The sequence below is a fragment of the Plasmopara halstedii genome, assembly GCF_900000015.1.
Source record: "Plasmopara halstedii genome assembly, contig: Scaffold_2061, whole genome shotgun sequence".
In the NCBI taxonomy this organism is placed as follows: Eukaryota; Oomycota; class Peronosporomycetes; order Peronosporales; family Peronosporaceae; genus Plasmopara; species Plasmopara halstedii.
Window position 1 is genome coordinate 2081754 of NW_020188969.1, and position 11376 is coordinate 2093129.

Below are 11376 nucleotides of genomic sequence, written 5' to 3' on the forward strand. Positions count from 1 at the left end.
CTTTCCCAGGATGGGAAGAAGAGGGGGGTGAGGTGCCCCAACGGCGCGACGTGGGCTGTAATTAATCGACGCTTCTGGTTTTGGCGGGATTTTTGACTTCCTAAAAGCTCGCGTATATGTTAGCAACTGATGACTCTGGGCTGTGAGCAACACCTCATTTAAGATCTTTAAGAGTTGGGTCTTATTGACCACGGCCTCACAAGTAACCCAGATCCTCTCACTGTTGTAATCTCGTAGCTTATCACGCTTTCAGACTTGTCATTGCCACATATGGCCAGCTCCCTGTTTCACCAGGACCAACAAAAAACCATGGCTATGTAGTTATCCGGAAAGTTGGAACTGAGTCATCCATTGTTTCCGCAGGCCATACCTAATCGTTACACAAAGGTGATTTTATGAGATATTGATCATCTTTGACGTGCAATGCGGGAAACATGACAAAGAAATCACAGTACTGCAGACCCCACATTCACATGTGACATCATTGGACGATGTCACGAAGGTCATCTGTACTAACAAAATACAGAGTGATGACGTTCATGCACTTATCAGTAGACAATAATGGTGCCTACTTGGGAATCCCTGCTCGAATCTTGCGAACACCGTGTCCATTTCCCGACCTTTCGACTTCCAAGGGAAGTGGTATCATCACCAATCGCCTTAACGAGGCACAAAAGCAGTAGTTATAGGCTGACCACAGGGCGGCTCTCATGCGCTCGCATCTACAGTCGGACCTAGACCCTCGTGTGGAATCGGCTTCCGCTCGGCGGATCCCGCTACTAAAGCGAAGGACGCGATCAACCGATCGTTGGGCGTCTACGTGGTCGCCTACGGCCACTACACAAGCCGAGCTTCACCAACAAAAAGCTCTCCGAGCTCGCTTCGTGATAGCTCAAGAAATTCCGATGGGTAGGTACCGCGCTCGACTTTGCGCTCAAAGAGGGGCATTCCTGACCCGCGATGCGGACTATTTCTTTGGTTCACGCCTCTGGTAAAACCGCAGCAGATAATGAAGAGCTTTTTTGACCGATGGATGCAGCGGCACCCAAAACTCTCCTCGCTGCCCAACTTACAGCGAATCTACGAGGAGACGGACGTGCGCGTGGACCGCCATCTTCGATCGAGTTTGCCAAACTCAATGCGCAACACCGACTTCCTTCGTATGGTTGCCCTGCGACGTATGGAATAATCCATCACATTCTCGCGAGCTCTGTGGTCTCTTACACGGGTGAGTCTGTGAGCACAGCAGCTCAGGGTCATGAATTGAGCTCACCTAATGGGCCTTCGGCTTCCCTGGCTATCATCAAGAAGCGCGGGGCGTACGACGACGCGGAACGTGATGACCCCTCTGATCATAAGTGTCTAGGACGTCTGGGCAGGCTTGTCGTAGTGGTGCCTCAGCCTCCCACGAGTTCTCGGAGTCTGGGTATCCACGCCACTTCACAAACTATTCTTCCAAAGCCAGCAGCATTGCGACGCAAGTTGCGTCTGCTCAGTAGCTGTAAGTTTAAACTTACCAGCAGACAGCGTCACCATCGTCACATTCAACAGCTTATAGCTGAGATGATGCAAAGCGCATCCGTAATCAACTGAAGCCGACCTGGGTTAGAGCTTACCGCAAGGTATATTCGATAAAAGTAACCATCTTGTCATCCACGGTGACGACGTCGCTTTGTACAACGACGCCTAATTTGTATAGCATACAAACGACTTCAAACCAAGCAGGAATACTCCGAGATTGACGAGAGCATCCTCATAGCAAGTAGCTCCCTGTCATGAACGTGGCAGTTTTCTAACTTCCTCAAGCTGGCGAGACTCAATTCCTTCACTTTGTCACATTCATCGGCATTTGCTTGGAATAATGCATTTTATATGGCAAAGAATAAAATGCCTAATGTTCGATCCGGATTCGGATTGCTTAAAATGGGTATATTTAAAACCTTTCTGTAAGAGCCTCAAATGCCGCCTCTGCCGGGTTTGATCCTGTCGGAGACGTCAACCCACAAGGCGTTCCACGTGATAGTGGGCACCACCGTTTTCGTCGAGGCGAGTCGGCGGCGGACTATGACGTTTTGGTCGATCGCCGTTCGGTGACTCGCCATGATCTTCAAGCTTATGAGGACTAGGTTCGCTCGCGATCGGGACTCTGCTGAGCATCATGCTGAAGTTGCATAAGGCTGTGCAAAAGACCTCGAGAGCTTTGATCACTTTGAGCACCGACTGTCTCAAGTTGAGGACTATGGAGCTCTGTTGGAGCGGCTCCTAGCCGTCAAGCAGAAGAATGCATCACTTCGTGCGACGGTGGAGCGCCTGGCGCCGTTAAAGACGGAGATCGTTGCACCCCGTGCTCACATAAGTCACCGGGTGGGTACGAACCCGTTTCGGATGGTTAATCGAGCGCGCATGGCCCCGCATGGCCTCGACCTTAAAAGGACCGATAAACCGCAGACGGGGCTTCATCTTGCAGATGTCAGAAATGGCATTGCAGGAAGGTTTTTAGCATTAAATAAACAGGTATCCGGACTCAAAATTCTCAACATTTCTTCTGCTTCTTCTTCTGAATATTTTGTGGGCATGTCTTGGATTTTACTCATCGTATAGCGAACGTGTCGTAAGACACTCAGTCTGGTAACAAGAAGTCATCGACTTCCTTACGAGCAGCGAGGGGGCTGACATAAGCTAGCCGCTCGAATATTCCCCCCGCTAAGATTTGAGCCATGGGATGGTGGCGTCAGCGGGACGCGAGGATGATCAAGCCCGTTCACGTGGAACGCCGTGTAGCCGGTAGACGCATTTACCGCTTTGTTCAGAGCAAACTCTACAAGTGGTAGCATGGCGCTCCTGCGCCTCGGCGTCTTAGCGCAGATGCTGCGAAAGACGTCTTCAGCGACGCAATATACGAGCTCAGTTTTACCAACAGTCTACGGATAGTCCGCTGTTGACATGGTCAACTTAGCTCCCAGTACCTTGAAGATCGTTGACAAAAAGTTCCCAGTGTAGCGTGAGTCTCTGTCAGAGGGAATTGACACCCTGAGTCCCTGTTGTCGAAAGACACGACCCACAAACAGCGTCGCTATGCCGACACCGTCGATGGTGTCCGGCACTGCCGCAAGATGAGCCAACTTGCTCAAACGGCTTACAAAGACCACAACACCCGTGTTACCAGCCGAGTACTTCGGCAAGCCGAACAAAAAGTCCATACTCATAGACTGCCAACACCCGGAGGGTACCGGTAAACGACCAGCAACACCGCCGCATTCGGAGAGAGTTTCACCTTCTGATACGTCTCACACGTGCACAAATATGTGCTTGTCTACTTGTACAGATTGGGCCACCTATAGTGGCGACTCACCGCGCTATAGGACTTCTCACGACCGAGATTGCCAATGAGTTGGGTGTCGTGGGCGTCATAGAAGATACGGTATTTCAAATCCTCATTGTGAGGAAACACATGTCGTGGTGTATCCGTTGAATCGGCGCTATAATACAGCAAACCGTTTTTCCGCGAATATCGGTGTAACCGTGTGCGCAAATGCGAGTTCTTATCCAGTTTATCAACCTCCTTGGACCCGAGAGCCTGAAGTAGCGCTATGCACATACCATCACCCGCGTATGCGGTGCGGATCAAATCCGTTGCCGACGACGTCACCGTCGTGACATGAGCAAGCTCACAGTTTGCTCTGCGTGACAACGCATCAGCCAAAGATTTCTGCTTTCCTGGCTTAGACTTCACCTCGAAGTTATATTCTGCAAAGAATGAGAGCCACCTAGCCATTCTCTGCGAGAGGTGAGTCACAGTGCGTAATGACGCATGATCTGTGTAGATCACAAACGGTTTTAAGCCAAGTAGGCACACGCTGAACTTGACAAGTGCGTACTTTTATGCAAGTAAATTTAAGTCGTGGACTGGGTAGCTCCTCGCTGCAGCCTTGGGCTGGCGAGATCCAGACGCGATCTTCTGATCTCACCCCTCGGCGTCTGCTTGCTGCAGTGCACAGCCGTCTGGCAATACCAGTGCTGGTGCATAAAGCAGGTTGTCTTCACCCTGTCAAAAGCTTCCCGATGCTCGGTGTTCCAACACCATTCCACATTCATCTTAAGGAGATTCGAAATGACCATGCCACTTCCACATAATTCTCGCTGTACTTTGCAAGTAGTTGGCGAGGCTAAGCCACCTGCGCAAGTCCTTTTAATTCCTTGGAGCCGACCATGCCACAATGACTTTGACCTTAGCGGGATCAGCTCGAAGGCCACGCTTTCCAATTAAGCACTCCAAAGAGGGGATTTGTTCTGGCGCTGAAGATACACTTGTCTGCATTATCACACATCAGTCCGTAGGTAAGACCGCCGGCTGGTCTTTGAAAACGACGTCTTAAGATTTGTTTACCAAACGATAGTACGGATCCGAAAGGTTCCTTAGGATCAAAAATCCACCTCGTGCGTTCAGCACCCTCTTGGTGTCCTCCAGGACAGCTTTATTCAGAAGCAACGCCGAGTTGGTCTCTTCTTCCGGTCGTATAATGACCACTTCGGCTAAGTTGCCTGCCTTTATGGCACCACCCATTTCTTAAGGACATCTCGTCCAGCTCAAGAAGAGCATCCATCGCAGAAATAGTCTCGAGGTTGATATTGCTGTCTTCCTCTCTCGTCATACCGTTGACGAGGGTGTATAGCTGTGCGCTATCATCTACGGTAGACACATCCTGGGTCAGGGTCGATGCCCGGCGTCTTGTAGATAACATACGGTGTTGCCGTCGCCTGTCCCCAGAGGTTGTAAGTCTGGCAAGACCAGTAGAAACACGGACTCAGCGTCGTCCAGTGTTAGCCTCACTTCCTGCTCTGCCGGAGCCTTGATGTTATCAACAACACCCGACAAAGAAGTGCTGGTTCTGCAGTCTTCGTCCAGTGGATAACGTGCCACTCCACACGCATCTAAAGGGCCTTGTCCAAGATGGCTCGTACCTCGTCCTACCATGCCACTCGTGGCATGCAGCGACTGCTCTAACATGCGAACAGTACTCACTGGATTACGTGCCACTCCACGTGCATCACTGGGGCCTCTACCTCGACGCCTCGGACCTCGTTCCGACCATGATACTCGTGTCATGCAGCGACTGTCATGATACTTGAGCAGTGCTCAGTGGATTACGTGCCACTCCACGTACATCCCGCGAGTCATGCTCGGAACTCCTGTCCGGTACACTTTTGGTTTGAACCAGCTTGGATCTCCAGCACGTTGACCATCTAGGTCAGCCACTAGTATTTTTGCGTCGTTCATGACTCACCAAAGTTCCACCAGGAGACGTGCGAGTAGACCCCACGATCTTCGACCCCAGGCAATCCATGACCCATGGTTTTTCAACCATGCCATGCCAAAAATGAGGTCATACCTTGAATTCAAGTCTTACTAGGCAGTGTTCCACGCTATCAAAGTCAAGAAACTTGACACCGAAGTCCACAGGGACCCTCAGCACCGTGACACATGCCCCCATCGCTAAGCAAACAGTGACGATGTCACTTAACCGCACATTCAGCGCCTCAGCATGCAGCTGACTTCTTTCCATCGTGAAGCGTCAAGCATACTTGCCCGCCGCCCCGGAATCGATCAAGATTTTACATGGCTTCTTATAGCCCTTCCTGATCGCTTCCCAGACCAGAAAGCCCGGTCTGTATACACGATCCGTGTTCAAGAGCACGGAGCTCTTCAGGGCTGGGACTAGCTGACCACTACCTCTTTGAGGCTCAACAGAATTCTGCTACCCAGTAGGGCGCCCCGTGCCTACTAGGTGTTGTCGTTTTCCGCGATGAACCTGAGGATTGGTAAAAAAGACGTCGGTTTGATTACCCTTAACGCGCCTTGCGCAGGGGACAACCAATTCGAAGGTGAAGGGTGTCTCCACATACAAGACACTGTGTGGGGTTCGAACGCTGCTCGGCAGCTCGGAGCTCTCCTTCCTCTTTCTCAGCATAGCTGAGATTCATCGGCTAAGGCCCGTTCAACGAGCTGCTAGAGTGTGCACTCCAACGAAGTCGTTCCGACTATAAGTTATAATCGGCATTCAATGCCACATTTACTGCTTTTTCAAGAGAAAGCGGAAGCACACGGAAGACTTCCATTCTGGCCACGCCAGTGCGGAGGCCGTCCATAGAGACGGTCACTGTGACCGCCTCGGAAAGAAGATCTGCTACCATACCGGCAATGAGAGCTTCTAAGTCTTAGACGTAGTCCACCAACCTATTCTTGCCCTGTCGAGCGGCAATGAAACGTGATCGAACGCGATATGCCTAGCTAGGCGGCGAAAACACTTGTAAAAGCTGCAGCTTCAGCTCCGTCGAGGAGGAAAATGCCGTCTTGACCGAAGTGCCGCACGTCAGTGCTTATCCTCGTGCTAGACTATCAAGCTTGGAGACAGCTAACACGCTGTTGCTCCCATAGCCATCTCGGCCTCTCTAACCCAGAACAAGAGATTCGCTCCATCCTTGCCCACCATGAGTGGCTTGGATCAGAAGGAAACATCCGTCGACACCGCCATCTTCTGCTCTAAGTGCTCTTGCAAAGCTTTTTCATAGTCGAAAAACGCCTCTAGACCCGCGCTGACTGCTTCAGGTCCTTGCGAAGCGAGGTGTTGCGCACTCTCAGGGCCAAACAGAGACATCAGCTTTTTAAGCCCGTCCTGCATGCCCTGGGGCAAATAAGAGCTGCTAATCCTTACAGAGGATCAGTCGTAACGACGCAAGTGTAAATTGACTACAAGTGAGGCGGGGTGCCGTAGCTCTTTAGCTTAAAGGAAGTTAAGCTAAGGTCACCGACCTTATCTTCAATACTAGAATCAGTACAAGTGTAGCGGATCGCAATCCGCTTACCTCAAGAGTAACCACAACTTATCCCCAAGGCGAATAAACTCTTCCGTTAAGAATGTAAACTGGACTTCTTTGTTTTATTTGCGACAGAGCCTCCTGTATCTGATCCATACGTTTTTCTAGTAAGACCAAATTAAAATGCATGAAAAGTGGCAGTCCAGCCACGTAGTGGCTTCTTGTTAACGTGTTGCCACACAATGGTGTGGCTACGCCATCTTGTGTGACCCTCTCCCTTATACCAGGGTACGTGTAACCGCGTTACATCCACCCTAACGCGGAACGATTAATAGGCTGAGAATTTGTCAGGGCCGTTACTAGTACTTCGTGAAATGGAGAAATACCTACATTCCGGCAACCCATGGAATCCTTCACCAGTATCATCTGTCTCATGGATGTGAGCGAACTGTTAACAGACATTACCTGAGGTGACATATTCACTTGGATGTCGACGTCATCAAGGACGCCCAGGTTGGTAATCTACCTCAGTGGAGCTGGTTTGCGAAGCTGTCAGACGGGTGTGGTGACGTGTTGTATTCAGCCAATGAGCATATATAGTGCGATACACCGCAGCACTTTTGCCAGTATTCGGTTTCCAAAGTACAGTTTGCATGAAGAATACAAATTCTATCGTGCTGCGCTGCTTCAATATACGTTGTGTGCGGCAAGCTGTTCCTAAAAAGACTAGTCTTGCTCTCTTATTGAGTGAATGGTGTCTAAGAATTGATGTGGACGGGCTTCGCCACGGCGCCGCGATCAAAATTAGTAGCTTGAGTCGGAAAAGCTGTAGATCAGGCTAATTGGTATGTTGTCGCAAACTCTGCGGCAAGATGTTTCAATCTATTTTGCATCTGGGAATGGTCTCGAAGCATTTAGCTCCTAGAAAGGAGAGGCGAAGCGTAGAGAGTTACTCATACTCAGTGAACACGCTCATCTGAATCTTTCTCGTTGAGGGCAATTGTGTCGGGTTAGGACTCAGAGAGTCGCTTCAGCCGCTCCCACCGGATAGAACCTTTGCCTTCTCAATAAGAAGGACCCTAAAACCGCTGACTGCAAGGACCACGTCTATCTCACAGGCTCGTCGAGTAGTACGAGGATATGTTGGGGCGAGGATTCACGAAGCGAATATGCTTGTAGGAGCATCCACTGTAGGATGCAAGCAGTGGATATAAATTTTAAGCGCTGTGAGTGCTCGTTGAGCGTTGAAAGACAAAATAAGTGGAACTCTGTTGTGATTACATCTGGGGGATATTTCGGATTACGTACCATAATATTGTGGACGAACTCCTTACACTTATGTGCAATGTGCGAAACCCGTCTTTGATTGCTATGCAACCGTATTTGAAGCATATGACACTTTTTGTGCAAACATGTACAGCTAAAAATTATTGAAACACTGGAATGACAAAAACTAGACTCCGTAAGGAAGCGTTCCTTGTTCCGTCGGCCTTACAACGTGCTATACATATAGTCTTATTAATGAACATAATGAAACAGATACATTCGTATTAGTATATAAACACGAAATCCCAGATATCAAAGCTGGAATCATATAAGGTTTGCATTACGAATCACTAAAATCTCACTCTTACCAAAAATTGTTTGACTCCCATCATACTCAGATGCTCTAAATGACTCTTAAAATGCTGTTATCATTTAACACGTTAGTTTTTGGTGATCACGTCTTAATGGCTCTCGTTTTCGCTTCTAGGTGCCGCATGCAAACACATCTTCTCTGCGTTATTAACACGGACTCTTTGAGTTTAAGCGCTTTCTGTACAAGGTTACTGACGACCTTGTTGAGCCACTTGTATATTGTTGCTTGAATAAATAATACTCAATTATAGTTTCGCTCTATACACGCCTCCTCTGCATCAAACGTACTAAAATAAAGGACACTTAAACTCTAGCAGTCTAAAAGAAAATAGCCTTGACACCAAATTCTCTTTACATTCACCTCGGTTCGTGATCCATGATTTTTGAATCACGACCCATTGATATCGTTCCGGGTAATATGCTATTCGCCAAAATCGTCATGAGAGCTAGCGCGATGAATGATATTTGAATCACAGCTTTGGAGATATTCCACCAAACCCTTTTTATCTAATCACTAATTGTTTCTTATAGAGTTTAGTAATTCCAAGCACAAACAATGTTGCCAGATTTATTTCAGTCTACAATAAACGACGACATTTATCTTTGATTAAAGATTCCGATGTCGCCAGCTAAAACAAACAAATTTACTGTCTTAAGAACAACAGCCAAACTGATTTTTCGATGCTTCATATAATCCTTGACATCGTGTGAAATGTGAGCCCTGAAAGAATCCCACACAAGCATTTATCCCTGAGACCCACCTGCGACGCGCGAAATTTATGCTCCATCATTACATCCTTTGTTAACCAGGCCTTGCTTTGGTTTACATCCCACATGTCATGATTCCTTTGCAAAGGCGAATATTTGACCTTAATTATCTGTCAACAGAGGCGTCAAGTTGCTGTCATCGACTTTGGCGGAGTACAACTGTTATTCTCATAAAGGCAAACGTTCTGAGATTCAGCAAACCGGAGACGTTCACCAGTTGTTTCCATTTTTTTGCGTCGCGGGTTTTCCAACTAAACAGCAGTCTCGTCCACTGGACCGCGTTGGAAGGAACACAGGTTTATCTGGTATCGGCCAAATACTTCAGGTGCGAATCAATATGACTTTATGCAAAGTTGCCAAAATTGTTAACCGATGAAACGAGAATTGATTGCGCCTCATATTTGGTCACAGCCATCAGATGCCTTGAGCCATCATTAATGTGCTACCGTTAAACGATCTCTTGAGCAATGTGGCGAACAATTTTTCTGGTCACGCGCCCCTTTGCAGACTTTGATCTAGAATTATACTAGCGATCTCTTCATTATATTTAGTAAAGATGCTTGTGCGCCCGCCGCCGCGTGCTTCCTACCAGATCGCTAGAAGGAGCCTCGAGAATTTCAGTAAGGTTCGCCCACCAGATCAGCACCGTCCCAAGGGGAGTTTGAGCTTCTTCGCAGCCCGTGTAGGCTTACTTCCAGTAAAATCGATCTATCATATGATGCCTCCCGTTTCGGCATCGCTTTAAAATTTGCACCGACTACGTGCTGGATGCACTGCGAACAAAAACCGCCAGTGCGCTCTTTAAAGGAGGGCGTTTATCTAGTAGAGTGTATTCTAAAATGGGGGACAATACCCGTTTAGCGCGCTGTAATAGAAAAAGCGCTTTGATACATCATCAACAAACTAGTTCAAATATATTGTATTCTCGACCTGTAGCACTACTTCTTCATTGAGATAAAGTACTAAATTTTGCTTTTACAGCAGTGTGATTATAGATTGCTGTGTTTGATGGCATATCGCATGCTAGCGAACGCGTCCAGCATCAAATCTTCAGATCGACAGGCTGTTAGCCAGTTTTGAAGGGCTGCTGTTGAAAAATAGTTGCCTGATCCAGATTGAAAACTTCAAAACGTAATAGAATTTCATTTTCGTCATTTTAATCATGAACTTTACGATATGTTTCTTGTTCGTAACGCAGCTGAGTCTACAATTACTTTACGCTCATGTGCTATCATTTACGCGATTATAATGTTTTGATTACTGTTTTGAAATGTTGAGATTATTCACTTTCGCTTTGACAGCATTGAAAACTAGATCTCATCCTAAATCCAAAAGGTATACACTGTGACGCCAACTACATTTGAAAATACTTCTCATCAAGAAGTTTTAAAAGGGAGATTGGTGCATCGATAATTATTGACAATGAGTATTATTCTCTTGCAAGTCAGTCTATATTTTCGGTTGATGTCTGACTGTAAGTATGTGATTGGGTTCTGGTTTCACCAGTTATCAAAACTAAACAATATGCATGTGTTGCTCACTACAAGTTAAATGTGAAATATTATTGAGTATTCTTCTTATCAAGTAAACGTCATAGCTGTCTAGATTCGTGTTTCTTGAGACTTGCTACATACTGCAGACTTTAAGTAAGGGAACTTAATCTCTAGAACATAAATTTCCATTTCACGTGATTTCAGAACTGTGCAGGATAGAAAATGTACACCTCCTTCTGATCCTATGAACGATAGATGCTCAGCCTTTAACGCGAGAACTCCGAATCGCGTGTCTCTGCCTTTGACATGTTCTCGTGCGCACTATAATCATATGCGAGGCCACCATGGTAGCTAATGTCAATACCGTTCACCTCCTTGTCTCCATCTACACGTAGCCCGACCGTAATCTTGAGCAAAAACAAAAGTATTATCGTTACCACAAATGAATACGCTGCGGCTACAATCTGTGATACCAATTGATGAAGAAATAGCTCGCCGTTACCGTAAAATGCACCACTCTTGATGTTCGGATTTACTTCTGACGTGGCAAACAGGCCAGTCATAAGGCCTCCCATGACGCCAACGCAGCCGTGAATGGCAAAAGAATCGAGGGTATCGTCATAGCGTAAATGTTTTTTCATCATGATAGCCGCAAAACCCG

At 47.4% G+C, this 11376-nt stretch overlaps 2 protein-coding genes across 2 annotated transcripts; one reads left to right on the plus strand and one right to left on the minus strand.

The window, feature by feature from the left end:
* Positions 1–9014: 9014 nt before the first annotated feature.
* PHALS_14900 (uncharacterized protein) lies at positions 9015–10150 on the plus strand. Its single transcript, XM_036407121.1, has one exon. The coding sequence runs from the start codon at positions 9779–9781 to the stop codon at positions 9965–9967; it is 189 nt and encodes a 62-aa protein (XP_036263377.1). The 5' UTR covers positions 9015–9778; the 3' UTR covers positions 9968–10150.
* Positions 10151–10981: 831 nt separating this feature from the next.
* On the minus strand, positions 10982–11359 carry PHALS_02939 (ammonium transporter family; the record flags this gene model as incomplete). The annotated part of the gene is made up of 1 exon (XM_024717407.1): positions 10982–11359. One exon carries the CDS (start codon positions 11357–11359, stop codon positions 10982–10984), a length of 378 nt encoding a protein of 125 aa, XP_024582909.1.
* Positions 11360–11376: the final 17 nt, after the last annotated feature.

What these genes read in the sequence shown, in the direction of transcription:
- PHALS_14900 (XM_036407121.1), top strand. Translation starts at nt 9,779, where the DNA reads ATGCTTGTGCGCCCGCCGCCGCGTGCTTCCTACCAGATCGCTAGAAGG.